This window comes from Podarcis erhardii (assembly GCF_964252035.2).
Source record: "Podarcis erhardii genome assembly, chromosome: 4".
NCBI classification, from domain to species: Eukaryota; Metazoa; Chordata; class Lepidosauria; order Squamata; family Lacertidae; genus Podarcis; species Podarcis erhardii.
The window spans coordinates 28981848-29005845 of NC_138508.1; the positions used below are offsets into that span (position 1 = coordinate 28981848).

The window sequence follows — 23998 nt, forward strand, 5'->3', positions numbered from 1 at the left end:
ATGACCACTTCTTATAGCTTCCTGTCTTTTAAAGTGCAACACGTGGTAACCTGTTCTTATGAACGCCTCTTCTCCCCATGTGATAGAACAATAAATGGGAAAGCTGTAGTCAGACTTCAAGCTTTATTTAGGGCTTGAGTGTGTTAATAACTCTAGAGAAAAAGTAAGTAGTCCTATCTCCTTGCCTCTGAAGATGAAGAATGCATTGCCTGAATGATTAGAACTTAAACGCTGGCGGACCTTGTGGCTGTGGGTGTGTATTGCCGCCGGCTCACAAGGTAAAAAACCCAGAAATAATTATTCGGTGATCAATCGTATCCAGCATCGCCTGAACTCTGCTAGTGCAGCTTTCTCCCGTTTGACGCACAGAGTGTTTGAGGACCGGGACATTCGAAGGGAAACTTGTTTATAACTATCAACCTTACTGTATGTTTGTGAAACATGCACCACTTATAAACGGCCTGTCCAACTCCTCGAAAGATTCCACCAACGGTGTCTCCAGAAATTATAAGAGGGAACTGAAAGAAGTTATTAGTGGTTGGGTGCAATTTTTTTTATCTGCTCACTGAACGTCGTAAAAGACATTGTAATTAGCTGTACAATACAAGCTGTGAAAGGGCTTCATGCTGCAAACAGGAATTGGTAGTTTTAGCCCCGTGTATTAAAAGAAAAACCCATTATTTTGAGCAAGGCAGCCCTCAACCCTCGCAGAACTACATTCCCCATGATTCTTGAGGGCGGCGGAGACGAACCACTCCAATCCACCCACTTTCCAGACCGCTTAACACCCCCCCACACACACAACAGGAAGTGGTACGGCCGCTTCCCTCGCAGGGAACCACCTCCTCTCGCCTGTGGCGCTGCTGTTCAGGAAGGAACGTCCGCCGGGGCGACGACTGAACCAACTGGGAGGAGGAGGAGGAGCAAACGCGCGCCATTTCCACATCTGCGCTTGCGTCGCTGAGACTTGGCGGCAGATTTCGTATTTCGAGGAAGTGGCGCTGCTGCTGCTGCTGAGGCGCAGCTATGGAGACCGGTCAGTCTTTCGACTCCTTTCTGGGGTGACGTGGCTCGCGGCAGTTTATCTCCTTTCGGTGGCGAATATGCGCTTTCCGTGCTTGTCTTTCCGCCGGCTGCCTGCCCCTGAGGCGGTTGTCGCCCTCCTTGCTCTCCTTCCACCCCCTGAAAAAGCAAGGAGGACAAGCGGGGACGAAGTCTGAGGAAGGGCGACGTTTGAGGGCCAGTGAAGCATGACCTTTTCATATCTGGTTGCTGTATATTCGCTCCCAAGGGATTTGGACGCTTGTGGAGTTTTGTGCATTGGGTGTCATGTAGTTTGGCCAGACTTGGATAGGCAGCAAAATGTCTGGGGCTGGACTTGGGTCGAGGCCATGGGCGTAGTTAAGGGGGGGCAGGAAGGGCAGTTGCACCCCCCCTTAAATCCACCAAAGTTATTGAAGTACTCAATTGAGGGTCTGCTCCCCCCCGCAGATGCCTGCCCTCCTAACAAAAGCTCACTTCTCATAATGCCCTCCCAAAAAATGCTCAACAACTTTAGGTGGCTATCTCCTTTAAAAAGCCCATGGTCCAGGGGGATTTAATTAAGAAAGTAGGAACAGGCATTGTACTGACTATTGATCCATCTAGCTCAGTGTTGTTCACACTGACTGGCAGCAGCTCCCCAGGGGGACATTCCCAGTCCTACCTGCAAATGCCAGAGACAGAACCCTCTGCATACGAAACAGTTGTTCTGCCACTGGGAGGGAGGGTCAAGGAGAGTCGCTCTTGGGCAGTTCTTTTTTGGCTGCACCCAGCCATGAAATTTGGTTAAGTACAATCCTAAACATGCTGTGGGTTAAACCACAGAGCCTAGGACTTGCTGATTGGAAGGTCAGCAGTTTGAATCCCCGCAACAGGGTGAGCTCCCGTTGCTCGGTCCCTGCTCCTGCCAACCTAGCAGTTCGAAAGCACGTCAAAGTGCAAGTAGATAAATAGGGACCGCTCCAGCAGGAAGGTAAACGGCGTTTCCGTGCGCTGCTCTGGTTTGCCAGAAGCGGCTTAGTCATGCTGGCCACATGACCTGGAAGCTGTACGCCGGCTTCCTCGGCCAATAATGCGAGATGAGTGCCACAACCCCAGAGTTGGTCATGACTGGACCTAATGGTCAGGGGTCCCTTTACCTTTGAGACTCCTTAAAGGGAGTGAAAGGCGGGATATCAAATCCAAACGCTTCTTCTTTTATACTTACTTGTGAGCCCTACAAAGGTGTGTGGTTTTTTTGGATGAGGGTAGGGTACTTCCAGGTAAATGTATGTGTGCTGTTAGACCTTTGGACAGCGTGATGACATGTATTTTTGGAAATCAGTCCAGCCTTTAATGTTTTAAGAGGAGGAAGCCGCAGCTCATTGACCATTTTAGTTGCCCTATTCTACATCAGTTCCATATACTGTATCCTTTTCAGTTTCAACAGCCAATTGGGATCTTATTAATTTATATGTTTGGGATTTGTCCCAATGTGCATAAATTTACACTTGCATTGACTCTTCCTCAGGAATTCTGTTGTCAGTTTGCCCAGTTTCAAGATGTGCTTTTTAAGAACTCTGAATAGTTTGCTGTCATCCTCAAGTTCAGCTGCTTCACTTCTTATCCGTAACTCCTGATAATTTATTAATGAATTAAATAGTCGCAATACATTCTTGTGAAATCACTGCTTACTGCCTTCCATTGTGAAAATACCTATCCTCTGCTTCTTGTATGTCTTTCATCAGAGGATCTTCAGAGAGACCCTTGTTCCACAAGGGTCTGCTGTATGTTAACAATAGTTTTAATACAGTGGTACCTCGGGTTAAGAACTTAATTTGTTCTGGAGGTCCGTTCTTAACCTGAAACTGTTCTTAACCTGAGGTACCACTTTGGCTAATGGGGCCTCCCGCCGCCGCCGCCACACAATTTCTGTTCTCATCCTGAAGCAAAGTTCTTAACCCAAGGTACTATTTCTGGGTTAGCAGAGTCTGTAACTGAAGCATCTGTAACCCGAGGTATCACTGTGTTGCTGCATGCTAGTTATCAGGCTGATGTGCTTTAGTGTAATTTTTGGCTTCCCACTCCCTATCTGTTGTTGGAAAACTGAGGAATTCCATCGAGTCCTAATCAGGTATTGAATATTAGATGTGACAATTAACACAATTCTTTGTTGTTTCTATGTACATTAACTTTGTTTTAGAAGCCTTTTATGTAATCAGTGGTTCACGTGTGGACATGCTAAGGTTACTCATTTTCCACAAATGCATAGGAACAGTTTTTTGTATTTGAAATAATGTAACATAACTTCCAGACAATTTGTTTCAAATATATTCTTGCTGAGCAAGGATAAACATGGCTTTTGCAAAGAGAAATTTTGTTTCCCTGTTGTTGTTTTTAATGTGCCATTGCTTGACATTACAGTATTAACCAGACGTTGCGCGGTTCAACTTTAGAAACTTGAGACAGTCCTACAAAGAATCCTGATTAAAAAAATTAAAATGCAGGAATAATATTTGTTCCTGTAGTACTGTAAAACAGACTTCTAATACTGTGTAACACTTTTATTGAAATCAAATGTGTTTTACTGTAGCATGATCAGATTTGTTCCTATGCACTTTTTTCTAATGTGAAAAGATTATGGTAACTGATGATGATACAACAACAACAACAACTTTTATACACCACCCATCTGGCTGGGTTTCCCCAGCCATTCTGGGTGGCTCCCAGAAGAATAGTAAAAACACGATAAAATATCAAACATTAAAAACTTCCCTAAACAGGGCTGCCTTTAGATATCTTCTAAATGTCATATAGTTGTTTATTTCCTTAACATCTGATGGGAGGGCGTTCCACAGAGCAGGTGCCACTACCGAGAAGGCCCTCTGCCTGGTTCCCTGTAACTTTGCTTCTCGCAGTGAAAGAACCAGCAGAAGACCCTCAGAGGAGGACCTCAGTGTCTGGGCTGAGTGATGAGGGTGACGATAATCCTTCAGGTATGCTGGGCCAAGGCCATTTAGGGCTTGAAAGGTCAGCACCAACACTTTGAATTGTGCTCAGAAATGCATTGGGAGCCAATGAAGATCCTTTAGGACCGCTGTTATATGGTCCTGGCGGCCACTCCCAGTCACCAGTCTAGCTGCCACATTCTGGATTAGTTGTAGTTTCCGGGTCACCTTCAAAGGTAGCCTCATGTAGAGCGCATTGCAGTAGTCCAAGCGGGAGGTAACTAAGAGCATGCACATGTCTGTGGGCAGGTAGAGTCTCAGCCTGCATACCAGATGGATCTGGTAGACAGCTTTCCTGGACACAGAACTGACCTGCACCTCCATGGACAGCTGTGAGTCCATTCATATAAGTTTTGTGTGAAATTCTTCCTCAAGCCACAATGGCTCAAGTTTGCAAGTAAGTCAAACCCAAATTGTAGCTACTGTGCTCTTCTCTTGGTCCACTTCCTGCTTCACTATGAAGACCTAAGCCATGGTTTAGTTTGGCATTAAGTCTGACCCTGGGCTCACTGCTTGTCTTGCTCCGGACAAATCATGAGCTGTAGCCAAGGTTTGTTCTTGGCTTCCTACTCATCACTGTTTGTCTAGGGAAGGCAAACTACAACCTTGGGTTGGGATATACACTTAGCCAGACCGTATCTTAGGTCTGGGTAGCTGAGCAGCAGGACTGTGGAAGGAGTTAACCAAACACAATTTCTGCTGCTAAGTACCCACATAGTCTGCACTTAAAATGTGCTTGGCTTGTTAAATGTACTGAGGCATCACTTGATGGAATTGTTCCCTTATCTGGACAACATTTCTTCCTCCCATAAAGTCAGATCTGTGACTGCAAATTGAAGTAGCTACAAAATATTTAGCATTACAGTTGTGCCTCGGGTTACAAACACTTCGGGTTAAAAGACTCCACTAACCCTGAAGTAGTACCTTGGGTTAAGAACCTGAATGCCAATTTTCTTGTTTTAATTCAACCTAGTCTTTCTGGGTGATATATATAGTGGAACTGATGCCAATCAAGTTGAGCAATACATAAATATTTTTATTGCAAATGCTGCATTGGTTGTGTGCTATCAGATAATACTCGAAGCCAAACACAAAGAACTAGAATTCATTGCAAATATGATACAGATTTTGATAAAATTGTAATATTATTTTGCAGGTTTATTTAGCAACACCAGTGATGTTATGGATAAGAAAAATGTTACTACATCTCCAAAGAAGCCATCTTTCTTTGAAATATTCAAAGCGCAATGTAGTGAATCAGGTACCTCGGGCATTTATTATGGTGCTGTGAACAACTCTTTTCAATAAGTTATGGGCTTGATTAGAGCTTTTCCTGCAACAAGTAGAAGGCTGCTCATGCAACCAATCTTTCCCCTACTCTCTTAACCCCTTACCCCAAAAGGACTTACTGAATACTGTTATTGTGTCATGTGGGGCTAAAGGGGAGTAAGGATTTGAGTATGAAGGAATTCTCTTTCAATCTAGGTTGCGTGTTAAATTTTGAGCTAGTAGACCCCTGTCTTTCCACCAGATCAGCAGCTGGAATAAGTAGGGGGTTTGCTTCTTCAGCTTCTCCTGCCTGCCTTTGTCCTGTCCTGGCTACTTTATGCTGACAGAATCTTGGGTAAAACATATGAGAAGCCAGAATTTAACAGGATTGTGTTGGCAGGCCTGAGATTGTGGGGAGAGGCTGTTTTCCTGCAAAGTGGGGGTTGAGAATTGGTTGCATAATACTGTCTCAGGCTGTGCCTCCACTTTTTTGACAAGTTCAAAATAATGGTATATGGTCATTCCATAGTTACTTTTTCTTACAAGTGGGGTTATAACCCAGGGCACGGTATCCTGCATAATATATTCCTTTTCTTAGATTTAGGACCAATAAGTATCAACTGGTTTGAAGAACTCAGTTCAGAAGCTCCACTGTATAACTCTAAAAGACCAGAAGAACCTGAACATAAAACTAGTGACCTGGACCAAAGTAATTTTAAAACACCACAGAGGAAGCTGCCAGCAAAAAACCAATTTGCATCAACTCCAATGATATTTAACGAACCAAATAAATCTGTGCCATTTGTTTCTCCTATACAAGAATTGGGTCAGAGCAAAGCAGAAGCAGGTGAGAATTTTTAAATGAAAGATATAGAAATGTGAAGACTTGGATTTATTGCCGTAATATGGTAATGTCAACTCTTTTGTCCCCTCCACCAATAAATAAGCTGTTTTAAAAATATTTTGTTCACTGCTTTGAACTTTGAAAATAGTGGCTTATAAATATTCAGTTGGTTGTTTTCATGTGATGATGGCTAACATTATCACACTTAATGTTTTTCAGTGCTAAATGGAAGTTTTCTGCATACACCCAAGATTTTTGAGGTACTTCCCTTTTTCTCCGATTTTCTAGCTGTTGAAATGAAGTTACTTCAGGTGGGTTTTTTTTTACAAAAAAGAACAATTTTTATATATTTTAGGTTCAGACACCAAAATCTGTTTTTGAAAGCCTAGGAGCAGAAGCTGATCCTGAGATGACTTGGTCAAGTTCATTAGCAACGCCTCCTACACTTTCTCCGACAGTCATAATAGGTAATGATAGCAATGTGACTATGTCAAAAATACTTTGCTGTTTAATTTCCCTCATATTAAGTGCTGTGCTAGGAAACTGAGTTTCTATGTTAAGATCATATCAGTGAACTCTGATGAGTTGCATAATTGATTACAAATTATTTATATTTGATATTTCAGCTAGAGGAAATGATTCCGTTTCTGGAACAAAGCAGCATAATGAAAGAATTGAGTTGGTGAGTGGCTTTAAGGGTTAGAATATGTCAAAATAGGCAACTTTTTGAATAACCTTCATGTCCACAGCTAATTTGTAATTTATATATGTTAATATCCCCTTTTTGTGTTCAGGTCATGCATAGTCTCATCTCCAAATACGGTAGAAGTCCCAAGACAGACAGTATGCATGTGCAGTCCACATCAGGAACAGAAGATGTATGTGCAGAAACTGACAGCAAAACCCACAGTGAGCATTGGTTGATTACTATTTTTTACTGTTTAATAACTATTTGTATTTTATTATTTGGGTAGTTCTAGAATATGTCTACCCATTTAACTATATCGTACCTAGCGCAGACAGCAACAACTATGTCAACTCACCGAAATAAAAGTCCACTAAAACTTAATACAAATACCTTTGCATGCATATCACATATATTATTCAATAAAGGAAAAAAAATAACAAAATTAAAGAAGGTTCAGTTCTTTCCACCCAGTGCTGATAGATGAGGTAAGATAAGAATGGTGTGTAGGCGCCTCTCCACTCATATGAAGGGTTTGTATGGAATGTTATCCCAATGAAATGTTACTGTTTACTGTATTTTCAAATTCTCCAAAGTTTCAAAAGCAGTCTGTAAACTCCAATAGGGGACTACTGTTTGAGAAAAATAAGTCGTAAGGTGTGTGTATATGTGTGTTTAATATACACACATGCACATCTGGATTAGAACTAATCCAGTTCTAACACTGCTTCAAAATAAATAATTTAATACATATATTGGAATACATGTTATAAATGAAATGTGGGATTAGAGCCCTTCATAAAATATTGCTTTCTCATGTTCATGGTTTTTTATTTACAGATTTTGAAAGGTTATTAGCTGGATCCTTTGGTAAGAACATATTTCCCAGTAAATTAGGAGAAGATTATATGCTACCAAATGTACCAATGGATGAAGATACGAATGATGGAACAGAGAATGATCTGTCTGAATGCCTTGCAAGCAGCAAAGCCTTTCTAAGAAAACCAAAAAGAGTCAAGGAAAGTAAGACATTTTCTGATAAAGCAAAACATGAATATCAAGATACTGATGAAGACAACATTATAACAAAATATGGAAATTCCGCCAAATGTCACCTGCAGACTATTCCAAATAATGGAATGCAAAAGCACTCTGTGAATCAGAATAGCATACCAAAAGAAGAGGAAATACCATCATCTTTGATTTGCTCATGGTCTCAGCTAGACTTATCTGGACTTGACATAACACAGCTTGAAAAAACGTCCTCACACTGTTCTGATTCATCTCCTATGTCACATATCAAGAAGTGTTCTGAAGATAGGCAACTATCTGTTGGCAAAGAGTGTGCTAGTACTGAAATGCTAGAATCGTGTTTTCAAAACACATCATGCCTAATAAAAGGTAACAAGCTGCTAAACACCCGTTCTCTGGAAATAATACCACTGCCTGAAAACACTCCATTGCCTGTTGCGATTATGAGCAATAAGGGCCCAACGCTGGTGAAAGATTGTGAGGCTGAGCTGGCATCTGTCATAAATGTTTCAGACAGTAGTTCCTTCATAATGGAAAACACAACTTTTACAGAAGCTGATAATAGTTGCTGTAATTACTCAAGAGAAAATGGAAAAAAGAACTATGATCCTCTAGGTAGTGTTTCTACCCAAGCTGCTGGTGATGTTAGTGGACTTACAAGGTCTGGGTTGAAAAGTATGACCTCACTTTCTGGTTTGAAAAAACGACCAAAAAAATTTATTTATACAATAAATAATACCCCAGTTCACCGGGAAGAAGGAACCACAAAGAGAGATGGCTCCTCTGCTTGCCTTGTGCCAACTTGTGCAGATTTAAAATCTTACGACTCTGAAATTTCTGCAACAGCCATAAGAAATGAAGGTAGATTTGTATTTTTTCACCCTGTGGTTTTTTAAAAATCAAAATCTTAAACCTCCATTCCTGTACTTACTATAGCTATGTTTTTGCTATGAACTAGACAGTCATGTTCACTGCATTGAAAAGGCCCACTAAATTAATATATTTGCATTTGTGGATTATATATTGCTGAAGTTAATTGTTTACCATGGCAAGTATATGGGATTCTCACATAAGTGGTAGCAAATGCTGCATGAAAAGAACATGAGTGGGAAAGAGACACATGCTGAGGGAAGACAGTCTTACAATTTGAGAGGCTCCAGTGGGAAAAAAGCAGCAGGTTGGAGCTCATGATGATTTGCCCTTTTTTCTCTGGACATTCCATTGCAAGGCCACATGGCTGCAAGTTTAAAGTTAACTTCCACAACTAGTAGTGACTCCTTTATTATCATTTATTGAAAGAAATGTTTTTGTTATATCATTAGGTCTTTTGGCGTGATTTCTTGAAGTGGCCTTGTTGTCAGAAAGTAAAAGTGTGCATTTTGTTCAGCAATCACAGCTGATAAAAAAACAGGTTAAATAAACTGCTTAAGCAGAGCCATTTTGTTGGTAATTTATTATGTCAAAAGTTAGAGTTGTTTAAAAGGGGGGGGGATTAAATGTCTCAAATGCATAGAAAAAGTATTTAGTAACTCCTCCGATAACAGCAATATTGAATGCAAAAGCACAAAGTATTAGCTGCAGCTTACTTCATCGTGGTTACGAGACATTCTGAAAATGGATTTAGTACACTAGACTAAACACAAAAGCTGGTGAGAGAGAGAATTTTTTTAAAAAAATAATGATGCCATTCCAACTAACATTACTATCATGGTTCAATTTCTTACAGAACAAAAGGAAGACATCATGCACGCTAACAAGCACGTACTTGAAGAGAAACAGCAAATAGAGTCTGATAAAAACTGCATTCTTAGTAACATTTCCCATGAAACTCCACTCAATTACACAGAATGTAATTTTACAGATCAGTTGTCAATACTTCAACAGACAGACAACAGAAAAGGAACAATTATGCCTTCTAGCAATATATCTGCTAATCAAGAAATAGAGTCAAGTGAAAGCATGTCCCATTCAGTTGGTCAAAAGATAAATTTACAAAGAGAGAATGGTGAAAGATGTGTCAGTCTTAGATGTTTCAGTTCATTGCAAGAAGCGGTGATGGAGGAATCTACATTGGGAATACATGCATCAAAAACTGGAAACCAACAAGCAATCTTGGAATCAGCTACACAAATGTTTTTGGCAAGTGGCACTCAGGTGGCTGAGTTTGGGTCTCAATCAAAGGAAACACTGAAACGTACTAAAGATGAATCTTTTGAGCTTATAGCATTGGAGAAAAAGTTAGACCCAAGCCAGCATCTACAAGTAGACTTAGCAGGAAATGCTGAAGATAATGAGCAGAGCTGGTTAGGAGATACAAGTCATAGCAGAACTGAAAAGTTGGGTGGCTTCAGAACAGCATCCAATAAACAGATAGCACTGTCTGATTGCAACATTAGAAAAGGCAAGTTATTGTTCAAAGACATAGAAGATAAATTTATTGAAGATTTTCCTAGCAAAGGAATGCAAAATATTTCAAATGAAAATGCACAGAGAAGTGCTGAGATATCTTCACTTGGAATGAACAAACTGACTGAAAATTCATCTAATTTTTCACACGTTTCTGATCTGCTCAGTTTTCAGATGAATGATGCCCAAATTATTTTTCCCAAGTGTGCCAATTCTGCTTTCCAGAATGTGCTTAGTAATCAACATCCTGAAGGAAAACTAAATTTAACAGCAAGCCAAGAAGCTGAAGTTACTGAAATTTCTAATATACTAGAAGAAACAGGTAGTCAGTTTGAATTTACACAGTTCAAAAAGCATAAGATGGTGGCATTCAGTAATGCTGATGAGATGTCTGGAAGCTTTGATAAAAATGATATATGTGCTGAAGTTTGGAACGAAAATGATTTTGAGAAAAGCTCTGAAGAAAAGGTTCAAAGAGGCCATGATCTGTCTCCCAATAAACATATAGGCACAGCTGAGAAATCTAAGATACAGATACAAAGTAGTGAAGAAGCTACATCCATTAATTCAAGCACAAAACAGAACAATATTTTTGTCCCAATTGTTTCAGCACCATCACAATTCAATTTGTCTGATCTGGGGAGCTGTAGTGCAGCTGGGGGCAAAGAGATGAGCTTATATGTTGATGCTATAAAGAAAGCTACAAAATTAGTCGGCGATCTGGATGGAGTGAACAAAATGCTTAGCCCTCACCAAAAAAAATTGCTATGCGATTGTTCAAATAGGTGCAACAATAGTTGGAGTAATCCCAACTGCATGAAAGAGAGAGAGATTGATTGGCATCAGAGGGTCAAAGAAGTAAATGCTGAATATTTGATGAAAAAGAATACAAAAGATACAATTAAATTTGTTAAAGAAAATACAGAAAGTAAGTCAAAAATTGTAAATTATAATGAAGACAGAGTTCAGATTTCTAGTACTACAGAAGTTAACCTAAAAATTATTAAAAAATACTCCGTCTGTATGACAGGAAATGAACTGTCTTCCTTTGAAAATAATCAAAGCGTATTAGTCTCACATCACTTTGTAAACTGTGAAGAAACTCAGTGTAATTATAATTTGCAAGACGCTTTGTCGGATCTAACATGTTTAGCTGAAGTTGCTAAGACTGAAAAAAGATCCACCTTGAATAATGCATATGGAAAAGAAAACTGTAATTTAAATCAAGAGGGGGAAAGGGTGAGCAATCTAGAAAGTGGTTTTCTACAGAGATTTCACACTGTTGCTGATGGGAACATATTTGCAGGAAAAAGTAAAAAGCTTCATTTGTTGGCTGCCTCCTGTACAAGAGAAGAACTAGAGACTATGCCAACTTCCAGTGGGAAGACAAGCCCTAAAAGCAAAAAGGGAGATCTCAGTTCTGTAAAAGAGAATATTAACTTAAGTGAAACTGAAAGGTCCAACCATCAAGAAATCTCTGAAATCAGAAAAGAGAAGCAGATTATTGCAATGGGTTTTCATACAGCTAGTGGTAAACAAATTACAATTGCTAATGAATCATTAGCTAAAGCAAAGCATCTTCTTTCAGAAGATGAAACTGTTTTTCCAGAAATGGAGGAAGAGGTTAGTAATTTTACCAAGCCTATAATTCAGGAAAAAAGAAATGAGAAAATTACCAAAGTTAGCAAGGAATTTGAAGAAGGAAATGAAAAACATGAATATCTGTATCCTGAAGGTAACTTTGAAGATCTTCCAGATTTGTCCTCAAACACTATTAAGAAGACTAAGGATCTTGACACTATTAAAGAACTTTCTTCGGAGATGAATGCATCTGAATCAGATTTAGTATCTCATACTAGAGGGGAGAAAGTGAACGAAGGCTTGTTGACAAAGAATAATCTGGCATGTACAAAAAGCAAAAATATTTCAAAAATTGAATTTATTGACTCGGCTATTGATCAGCATTTGCCTGTTGAAGGGTCAGATATTAATGCAATGCAAGGTTTTCAGGACTTGTCATCTAGAAATTCTGGCAATAATAAAAGCCTTGATTCCTCAAACTTAATTTGCAGTATCACTTCAAAGGCTAGTACCTCGGATTTAAAGAGTGAGCATTTGTTGAACCATTTACCAGATGAATGTCATAAGAAAAATTATGTGTCAGAGAATTTAACTTGTGTTTCTCAAGAAGCAGCACCATCAAAAAATGTGTTTGCTGAAAATAATGTTCACACTTATGATGAAACTTGTAAAAATGAGAGTAGCATGATACAGAAATGTGACTTAAGATTGTTCAGTACCAACGTCTTGCAGAAATATTCAGCCAGTGAAGCATCAACTTCGACTTCAAAACATCTGACGGCTAAGCCAGTTGCATTCAGTACAGCAAGTGGTAAAGCTGTTGAAGTTTCTCAGGAAGCATTAAAAAAAGCCAGGCAAGTGCTTCATGAAGACTGCTATAAATCTGTAAAAGAGAACATGGCATCTCAACCTAAAACAAATAAACATGACCTTTTAGAAAGCAGCTCTGATACCTGTGGCACTGGAGTGTGTATCGATTCTAATAACTACTCATCTGCAGAGAACAATCCAGTGGAAAATATAATTGCACCTCAGTTTTCTCGAGCCAAAGAGTGCTGTGCAGATGAGCACACATTAAAGTATACTGAATCTGTGACCTTGAACACTCACCCTGAGTTATGCTTTCAAATGCATAATAAGCAATCTGATACATGGACTCCCAACAAACAGAAGTGTATCAAGTCAGATTTTATTACTGATAACTCTGGGTTTTTTAGCACAGCTAGTGGAAAACCTGTCCAGTTATCTGCAGAGTCATTAAAGAAAGCAAGACTGCTTTTTTCTGAAATGGAAAATAATCCATCAGATCACCAGAGTCATGTCTCTAACTGTGATTATAGTTATGGTGAAGTATCTTCTCCTGGGAGCAAAGAAGCTCCAAAGAAAGACACAATGCTTGTATCTCAAGGGAAAATATTTTCAAATACTGAAGCGAATGCAAATATTCCCTGTGGCTTTGCCACAGCAAGTGGAAAACAAGTACAAATTTCTCAAAAGGCTCTCCAGAAAGTTATGGGTCTCTTAAAAGAATTTGATGATGTTAGTAGTAATAGTTTTTCTGATGCTCAACGGAGTGTGGGGCAAGGTCCTATAAAAGTTCTTGCTACAGAGGCCATAGAGCAGGGTGAAGTTATTTCAGAGTCTAAACCAAAAAAGGAATATAAATCACTTCATTCAGCCACAAGTACACCTAATGAAAATAAGATTATAAAAAACCCATTGACCATTAAAATACCTGTGTGCATGTCTCATACTAAGAAGCAAAAAGAAATATCTGAGTTAGAAGAAAACTTTACATGTTCAAAAGAAATTGAGGCTTTGAAGATAACCCAACCATGCCGGAGTAGAAGCAAAACTAAATGTGCAGCAAATTGTGGTACTGCAACAGAAGGAAATCTGGATCTTCAATGTCATTATGCACAAACTCCGGAAAATTACTTGGAAATAGAAGCAACAGAAAGTGCCAAAGCTTTCATGGAAGATGATGAACTTCCTGATGCAGAAGTACAGAAAAATAAAAATTCCATATTGAGTTTTGAGAAACCTAATAATTTTCTGTCATATACAAGAACTGGAAAAAGGCACATGAAAGAAGAAAACACTTTTGGTAGGTGGCTGTTTTGTTTTTTCAAAAAACTGTTCCTGTACATTTACTGAGTTGCACTGCGATTGATCTCAGTTTAGTTTACTTTGAATGAATTAGAGGGGATCAATAAAATAATTAGCAGGGAGTGAGACATCTTAGAAAATCCATGGTCTCGTTCTCAGATTTGCCAAAATATTGGCAGCATTGGTGTGTCACTGCAAGCCACAGTCAGTGGGTTGCCATGAATGCAGTTTGCTCCTGCTTTGCTGCTTCCTGATAGTGAGTGGGAGCAACCTACTGTGATCCTCGATTTAGCATTAAATCTAAACTGGGATTGTGTTTGATTTGATTTCAGGCCTGAGCATTAAGCCAACACCATATCTTGGCTTTAGATTGTGGCTTGTTCTGAATGAAACAAACCATGATTCCTGGTTTTGATGTAAGTAGTGCTAAATCAAAGATGATTGAGAGTTGCTCCTGCTTGCTGGTGGACAGGAGTGAAGTGGGAGTAATATGCATGGTCATAGTAAACCATTAACAATGGGTTAAAGTGCACCCAGTTAGAATATAGAGTCAAGGTACTTGTCAGCCAGGATTAGTGGGAGAAAGAGGTGCATAACCAATCACATACTTAAGTGATTATTTTCTCCAAATTCTCCCACCCTCATTTGCTTGTTAGGTAGAATCACTACCAGTTTTAGATTCTAGCTGTTAAGAGAAAATGCTTTGAGGAAGTGCATTTGCAGAGAAGTTGCAGGAGTGCTGAACATGCTACTCACTAATTCTCATCTACAAATGCTTCCCAAACACCACACAAGCTTTGCAAGGGAAATGGGGGATCGGGAAAGAGATTTGCATGCCTATCAGGACTGCAGTCTTTGTAAATTTTTCATTCCTTTGAAGTTTGATGTGAAACAGTCTTACATTTCTTATGCAAACTTACAAGTTTATACAAGTAAGCCCTATACAAATTGTGTAAAATAAAACTTTTATGTCTATGATTTAAAAAAAGTTATTAGTTGTCATTGCATACCTCTTCAAAAATATTTTGAAGATTAGGTTTTACATATGCATCAAAAGACCAGCATGGAGTTTAGACCCCAGTAATCCAGGGCTAGCATATTCACCAAAATCATGAAAAAGTACCAGTTGAATGATATTTTTAGCAATGACCGCTGCCAGAGAAGTGCCATCAGGTCAGAGATGAGAGGTGGAAGGGCAGTTGTGTTACAGGGAGCCTCCGAAGATCTTGCGAAGCAGTTCTTCCTATGGCGAGGAGGAAAGCCCTGCCTCCAGTGGGGAGGGGGTGCAAGGGCAGGAGATGCTAGGGAGAGCCCCAACACTGAGCCTGAGCAAAGCGGAGGGAGGCGCAGAGAGGGTAGGAGAAGGATGGGGGTCAGACAACTGTTATGCTGGGGGAGGTACAAGACCGGCCACACCCGATTCTGCTAGCGACTGAGCAGACATGGATTTGCGACGCTCTGCACTGTAAAAAGTCTGTTTTAACAATAAAGCCTGGAAAAGACAGGTTGGAGTCTTGCCTGTTTGCTCTCTTGACAACCGCCAATACCACTGGGATAATTTTTCAGATTAGAGTAACCAAGGGACTTTCAAAAACTTTAATTTTCTAAAATATTCAAGAGGCATTGATTGAGAGTTTGCATTACAGTTGAGAAATTTTCTGAGGAATGTACTGCAGTGATGTAGTCAGAATCAGTAAGGGCTAGGTCCTTTAAAATATTTAAAAATGCTCTATGACATTTGCCTTTCAGGGGAACCTCCTATTAAAAGAAAATTGCTGCCTGAGTTTGAGCGGTCAGAAGAACGCAGCAAAGCATCTTTGAAACCTTCAAAAAGTTATCCGGAGGGTAATCTTTATATTTCATGATTTCTTTTTTTTTTTAATAATATTTATTAGAAATTTCCAATTACAAAAAAAAAAAAAATAAAAAGAACAAAACATCCCAATTTAAAATCTTATTTTCAGTAGCATCTTTCCAGGACTTCCCCTCCCCTCCCCCTCTTGTATTCCAATTCTTACAAATGAATTCAGCAAATTCTTATCCCAGATTTTGAACTTATTATCATTAGCCCAGTTTTAAAAATATTTTCCCATCCCCTAAAATCGACCTGTTCCCTTCCGCGCGTTCCCTCCTTTAATATACAATACAATCAAATATAATTAATTAAAATAAAATTGTAAAAATATAATTAAGATAATCAAATATAATTTTACACCCTTTGGATTCCAAATTTCCCTCCCCCCTTTCCCGGTTGCGTTCCCAATGTTCATCAACGTCTGATGTCTTCCTGGAGCTCCCACATCTATCTAGGCCATAGTCCTTTACCAGTCATCTTTAATTTCGAATGTCCAATCTTGGAAGGAGTCTATCTCAAAAAGGCCCATTTCTTCCATCCAGATTTTTATACTTAGGAGTAAAAACTCCAATTTTATTTCTTAGACTTTTCAAATCTGGATGTCCCAAATGTTCCCACTTCCAACTTTATCCAATTCTTGTTGTTCTTGTTAATCCCTCTCCTCCTTTTTTTTTTTTCCTGCTCTCCTGCACAAATGTTCTAATTCCAAAAGCTTCTAATTCCTCTGCAGAGGCTCTGTTATTCAGGAACAAAACATTATGCCAAGTCCCTTCCATTCTTCAATAGATAAATCTATTGTCTCCTTTAGTGTGTAGACCTCTGTAGACAAAATAGTGTTCCATTCCTGCAGTTTCCCAGGAGATAAAAAGTTCTATTCAAGTTCCAAGCCAACAATACTTGTAATATCCCTCAGCTCCTCTAGGTGGATTGCAATAACTCAGTTCCCTTCCAGATCACGCCCACCAGTCAAAATATTCCTTGTTATTCCTTGTTTTAAGCAATTTGTATCCAATTTATAACAAATGTAACCGGCAAAGTCCTCGTAACAAAGTTCTCATTTTTGTTCTTCCGCTTTGACAGCTCTTTGACAGCTGTCAAAACCTCTCTTTTTCTTCTCCCGGCGCTCACAAATCGCTCCCAGGATTCCGGGGGGGGGGGTTGCTTTTTAATTCAATTCCACTTTTCTCCTCCAGCTCAGTCTTATAATTTTCCATCGCGAAGTTAGTAACCTTGTCAAAATAGGGTTGCGCTCGATCTTAGTTGTCAAATCCTTTACTTTAACTCCTCTCCTTTAACTCCCTCTCCTCCTTTTTTTTTTTTCCTGCTCTCCTGCACAAATGTTCTAATTCCAAAAGCTTCTAATTCCTCTGCAGAGGCTCTGTTATTCAGGAACAAAACATTATGCCAAGTCCCTTCCATTCTTCAATAGATAAATCTATTGTCTCCTTTAGTGTGTAGACCTCTGTAGACAAAATAGTGTTCCATTCCTGCAGTTTCCCAGGAGATAAAAAGTTCTATTCAAGTTCCAAGCCAACAATACTTGTAATATCCCTCAGCTCCTCTAGGTGGATTGCAATAACTCAGTTCCCTTCCAGATCACGCCCACCAGTCAAAATATTCCTTGTTATTCCTTGTTTTAAGCAATTTGTATCCAATTTATAACAAATGTAACCGGCAAAGTCCTCGTAACAAAGTTCTCATTTTTGTTCTTCCGCTTTGACAGCTCTTTGACAGCTGTCAAAACCTCTCTTTTTCTTCTCCCGGCGCTCACAAATCGCTCCCAGGATTCCGGGGGGGGGGGGGTTGCTTTTTAATTCAATTCCACTTTTCTCCTCCAGCTCAGTCTTATAATTTTCCATCGCGAAGTTAGTAACCTTGTCAAAATAGGGTTGCGCTCGATCTTAGTTGTCAAATCCTTTACTTTAACTCCTCTACGACAGGGGGGGGCTGACTTCCTTTTTGCGCCTCCCCCGCTCGCTCCGAATTTTTAAAAAAATTTATCCCCCTTTTTAGTCCAGGTTCCAATTACTCACGGGTTATTCTTTTAAGTCCAAATTTTCAATAGAAGAAGTCAGCGCTCTCCGTCGAATGGCATGAGGCTTCGCTCGGCAGGGGAAGCGGAGGACTCAAAGCACCACCCCCCCTGTCACCCGTTCCGCAGCCTTTAAAAAGGCTCCTTCGCGGGTCGGGGGGCGCAAAAGGTGCCAGCCGAGTCACCATGTCCATGGGTTTCAGCGCCCATGGTTTTTGAGGGTCCCCGCGTCGCCGGCGCGGTAGGACCCAGCCCCTGCCGAGCAGGCTCCCTCCGGAGCTCGGAGGGAGTCCGCCATTCGGCGATGGCGCCAACCCGGAAGTCCCCTATATTTCATGATTTCATCAGTTAATCAGAAGTTTTGTATTTGTAGTTTTCCTTTGCCTTCTATAATTCAAACATTTCAACATATAATTAAATTTTCTCAAGGTCAATGTAAGAATCCTGTTTTGCATATTGACCTCATCCTCATGAAATTACATGCCTTATTGTGTGTATATGGTATACAAATGCTGCTTAAGATTTATAATCCACATTTCAATTATTCCGGATGCTTCATACTGATAAATTCAGCTATTATAAAGCAGTTTATCATTGAAGTTTACTAGATCACTGCTGCATATTTGCCCCTGCAACTTATTACAGGCAGATGAATTTAAAACAATACCATTGCATGCCCTTGATGCAATAAAATAAATATTGAATGACACTGCTTTCTGCAGAGAGAACTGTGTAGACCTGGAAATTTTGGCAAGAGCAGCTTTCATATGGATGAAATTTCTTATTCTGCACAATGATTAAAAGTGCAGGGACTCTTCCTGCCTTTGCATTTAACTCTTACTGTGCTTTTGAGAAGCAAATAGAGTTCCAGTAACAGCACTATTTCCCCCGGTATTTTTAATATGGATGTGAAAACGATATCTGTTAGTTTCTATTTCAATAAACTTTATTTTTCACCAGTTCATACATAGTAGAAATCTAAAATACCTCAGGGGAAATTTCACGGAAAATCCATTTTTAAATAAATAAATAAAAAGCAAATATATTGACATGATTTTGTAGGTGTATTATCATGATAATGAACGTAGAATTCTACATTATACTTTTACAAATTATGTAATGTAGCTTTGAATTACAGCTTCATTTTTCTTCAGGTATAGTGAATGACAGAAAAAAGTTCACCTACAATATTCCTTTAAAGCCAGTGGTCTGTGGCCCTTTAAGGTAAGGAAAATAGATTTTTTTAAAATTAGGTTACCTCTTTAACTATGTACATAGCGGGACTTCTTTTCTTCAGGTTTCTTATGTTTTAATTTTTAACTATTTCTGAATCTGAGGGATGCGGGTGGCACTGTGGGTTAAACCACAGAGCCTAGGACTTGCCGATCAGAAGGTTGGCGGTTCGAATCCCCACGACGGGGTGAGCTCCCGTTGCTTGGTCCCTGCTCCTGCCAACCTAGCAGTTCGAAAGCACATCAAAGTGCAAGTAGATAAATAGGTACCGCTCTGGCGGAAAGGTAAAGGGCGTTTCCGTGCGCTGCTCTGGTTTACCAGAAGTGGCTTAGTCATGCTGGCCACATGACCCGGAAGCTGTACGCAGGCTCCCTTGGCCAATAAAGCGAGATGAGCGCCACAACCCCAGAATCGGTCACAACTGGGCCTAATGGTCAGGGTTCTCTTTACCTTTATTTCTGAATCTCACCTAAGCTTAAAAACCAACTATCCAATAGTACACAAGGCAGGTATGAGGAGAAATCTCAGAATCCTTACTTGAACTTTGGTTTGATTTCTGGACACAGCATTCAGGAGGAGGATTGCCTAAGCAGGCTATATAATTCTGGTTTTCCTTCCTTTCTTGGAGGGGCACACTGCTATGTCATATCATTTGCTTGTACGTTCCACTCCACCACTGAATGAGAATGATGGAACATACAGCCCTGTGCTTAAGTCAAACCTGGCTGCTGGAGTGTGGGTCTTTTGTGGATTGTGTTTGTGGAGTCACCCAAGCAGTCTAAGGAGTCCCATAACACTGACCTACCTTTCCCACTCTGAAGTTACTTTCCCCCTTTATTCTATACTTGTAATTTTTAAAAGAATTTTGAAGTTAATTATTCCATGGCTCTTTGTGTTGATCTTGTGTTTATGGCTATCAACAAGTCTGGAATTCAGTGTGTTCCCTGTCCCTTCTGGCTGGCTGCTTTATATATAGGCTTGGCTGACCGGAGAACAGATCACAGTAAGTCCACCTTTCCAGGTTATTAATGTAATTAAATCACCTACCAAAATGAAATTGGTGTGCAGTACTGGTAGTAGCCAACTATGCTTATCTTGTAGCTGTCAGGTCAAACAGCAATTTTTTGGGGGGCGGGGGCAGGAATGATTCGCTTTTGCTAGTGTTTGCTAGTACAAAATTTCTTACCAAAATTTCTTCAGTTCTACAGAGAATGGCAAGAAGTTCTGGATCAATTGAAGACCAAAATGTTAAAGTATTAAAATCTGAAAGGTCTCAGCAACTTATTTCCAAGCAGTCTTCAAATATACCAATATTATTTTTTTACCTATTCTAGTAAGACCTTAACTGAGGAAAGGAAGAAAGCAGAAAATACAGCAAAGAAACCTGCCAAAATCTTTGCACCACCTTTTAAAACAAAAGCAAATGCCTCTGAGGATAAACTAGGTAACAGTAAAGAATCTGTCTTAGTGGACAACAAAAGTATTAATAGAATGGAAGAGCTTCATCTTAAGCAGAGAACTACTGAAACAGAAGGCAATATCTTTGAAGATAATAATTCCATGCAAATATCGGCTCTGAATTCAGAATCCAGAGATACAAATTCAGGTATGTTTAGGTGTGTACACATGCATTTGTGAACATTTATTTAATTACTATGATAATTTATTCACAAATGGTTTCTGATAAGGTTACCTTCTCTGTGACGTTTCACATGTTGGGTCTGCCCAGATGCAGGCTAAATTGCAGAGATCTTTGGAGATGAGTGTGAAGTACTCCTTTCTGTCCCCTCAACTAATATTTTTAGAGAGGGACAGTATCCAGTTCTTCTTTTGCTGAAAGAGCTATTACTAAAACCTGATCCTCTCCATGGAAATGGGAGGCCAAGGGGGAAGTTGATATTTGTATCAACTTGTCAGCTTGCAATGTGATTTTTAATAATATGCTGTTATGGAACACAGTTGAAGATTTTGTCATTAAACTTCAGTCTTAAAAATCTGTCTTTAATAACAGCAACATTAAATTTGGTGGCTCCAGTGCAGGAATGGGGAACCTGTGGCATTTCGGATGTAGATGGACTCCAACTCCCTTCAGCCCTGGCCAGCTTGGCTAATGGACAGGAATATGGGAGTTGTATGATAGAGGCCAAATTCCACATCCCTGCTTTAACGCAAAAATAAAGACTTGTGTGATGGTCTATCAGTAAATGATTATTAGATATTGCTGTGGGCATTCTTTTAATTTTTTTTTCTTTAAAACTTTTAAAGATACTCTTAGGATTAGCATTTATACATGGAAATGTCTAAAAATAAAATACTGTCCTCCTGTGTATGTTTGGAATTTCTATTTTAAATTGAAATACGTTCTTTAGGACTTGAACAATATGTTTCTTTAACAGACTTAACAAAAATAATAGCAAATCTTCAATATGCAAGAAATCTACAAGAAATCAGAATTATAAAGAAACAAAGCCAGAGAATTTGTCCACAACCAGGCAGCCTGTACCTTGTGAAAATATCTGCTCCTTGCAGAGTTCCTCTGAAAGCAGTGGTGGGAGAGAAATTGCCTGGTTCTTTCACCAGCGATCAGGTACCTGCACTTTATTGCCTGGTTGGATTATCCTATCTCATTATGAAGACGTGGTGGCCTGGTTTGGACCTAATGATAAACAATGGTTTTGCTTCTTATCCAAACCCTAAACTGCAGTTCATTTTAACTGGCTAGTTGAAACAAGCCAGCTTCATGAATTTACTTGTTTCAGCTGACCACAGTTAAGACTGACCATAGTTTGTAAGCTCTCAGACATAACAAATAATTGAAATTAGTGTAAAATTAAAGCAAAACCTAGTGTAAAATTAAAGCAAAACCTGGCCATGATTGAAAATGAAGTGTCTGAGCCCAAGGTCCACTGTGGCTCATTCCCATAAGGCAGTGGTAGCCAACTTGGTGCCCTCCAGAGGTTGTTGGAGTCCCAACACCCATCAGCCCCAGCCAGCATGCTCATTGGTCAAGGATGTTGGTAATTGTAGTCCAACATCTGGAGGACACAAGGTCTGGAGGTACCTTCCATAATGCAACCATAGTTATCATTAGGTCAGAACAAGGCTGTTTTCCAATCATGAACCTGTTCCGTCAACATGATTTAGTCTAGAATGCCAGATAGAGCTTGGCGACGTATATTTAGTCTCTGCTGCCTGACTGCAATAACTTAAATCCTTACAAGAGATCCTGATCCTGCAAGAAGTTTAATTTACTCAATGTGCAATTATATCTATGCTCTATTTCTTAAGTTAAATCCTTTTTTTGGTGGAAATGAAGGTGTTGAATTTAATATAAATGCCCATTGTAGTTTGAACAAAATAAAATATAAAATAAAAATTAAAAAAATTCCTTCCAGTACAGTAGCACCTTAGAGACCAACTAAGTTAGTTATTGGTATGAGCTTTCGTGTGCATGCACACTTCTTCAGATACACTCACGAAAGCTCATACCAATAACTAATTTAGTTGGTCTCTTAGGTGCTACTGTACTGGAAGGAATTATTTTATTTTATTTCTTTATTTTATTTTGTTTCAACTACTGCAGACCAACACGGCTACCTACCTGTATTGTAGTTTGAGACCTGATTATATTGTATATTGCCTTTCTCCCTGGACTTTCACAGGACTTTAAATTGACCTACTAAAACAGAGTAACTGAGCCCTTTCTATGAAGAACCCATGTCTTATTTATTCTAGACTTCATCTTGAATTTCCACTTTAAGAAATACAGAAATTTCTAAGAAATGTATATTGATGTGTAAGTAATGGGCATATTTAATACAGTGGTACCTCAGGTTAAGTACTTAATTTGTTCCGGAGATCCGTTCTTAACCTGAAACTGTTCTTAACCTGAAGCAGCACTTTAGCTAATGGGGCCTCCTGCTGCCGCCGTGCCGCCGGAGCACAATTTCTGTTCTCATCCTGAAGCAAAGTTCTTAACCTGAAGCACTATTTCTGGGTTAGCGGAGTCTGTAAGCTGAAGCGTATGTAACCTGAGGTACCACTGTACCACTAAATTATTCAACTTGTCTCTTACCATTGCAGTTGTATGCATTTGGCATTTCCAAGCAGTGCCTAAAAATAAGCAGCAGAAATGCAGAAGATTTTCAATTTATCATCCAGGATTTTTTCAGTAGAGATTATTTTCTAGAAGAACGTGGACTACAACTGGCGGATGGTGGATATCTTATTCCAAATGATGAGGGAAAGGCAGGAAAAGAAGAATTCTACAGGTATCATAGAATATTAGAGTTTGCAGGGACCCAAGGGTCATCTAGTCCAACCCCCTGCAATACAGGAATCTCAGCTAAAACCTCATCCTGTTGAGGTTTTGCATGTTTAAATATTAAGTGCATTATTATGAACCTCAAATAATGTCTTAGTGTTGAAGTACATAACTTTTATATATTGAGATGATTATTTTTTTTAAGAACCTGTTTTTGCGTAATTCATTAGTAAATTAAACACCTGGGTACTCTTCTGTCCTCTGTAGAAAACTAATTGATAGAATTTTGACAGTGCTGATATTTAGGAATTTAAATAATAGAATATATGTCAAAACTTATGCAATCTAGTTTTGAGTACATTTTAACAATATGCCTTTTGAAAATGTTTATTTAATCTCCTAGCAAATGCTCCTTATTCTCAGCCTCACTTGAAAAAGCAGTTCTGTTTAATAAATAATAAAAGCAATAAGTTATTTCTGCAAGCTACCGTTTCTTTAAAATGTTAATTACCAGTGTGTGTTAATCACAAAGCATATCCAGCAGGAATATTATAAAAAAAATTGCTGTCTTCATAAGTAAATGTTTTTCTGATCCAAATCTTAAATAGGAAAGCTGATCTGATTACAGTTGTGCACTTTTGAGTCTAGTCAAGCATACAC

General features: G+C 39.3%; 1 protein-coding gene across 1 annotated transcript in view; it reads left to right on the forward strand.

The window, feature by feature from the left end:
• The first annotated feature begins 822 nt into the window (after nt 1–822).
• The window catches only part of BRCA2 (BRCA2 DNA repair associated), a 33603-nt gene continuing 10427 nt past the window's right edge, over nt 823–23998 (forward strand). Inside the window, exons 1-14 of the mRNA XM_081859979.1 lie at nt 823–1036; nt 5185–5289; nt 5896–6144; nt 6361–6401; nt 6497–6608; nt 6768–6823; nt 6936–7050; nt 7667–8719; nt 9585–13952; nt 15704–15799; nt 18996–19065; nt 20409–20680; nt 21471–21661; nt 23158–23345. Coding sequence (XP_081716105.1) covers nt 1027–1036; nt 5185–5289; nt 5896–6144; nt 6361–6401; nt 6497–6608; nt 6768–6823; nt 6936–7050; nt 7667–8719; nt 9585–13952; nt 15704–15799; nt 18996–19065; nt 20409–20680; nt 21471–21661; nt 23158–23345 — 6926 coding nt within the window. The 5' untranslated portion in view covers nt 823–1026. The remainder of the gene's footprint in view (nt 1037–5184; nt 5290–5895; nt 6145–6360; nt 6402–6496; nt 6609–6767; nt 6824–6935; nt 7051–7666; nt 8720–9584; nt 13953–15703; nt 15800–18995; nt 19066–20408; nt 20681–21470; nt 21662–23157; nt 23346–23998) is intronic.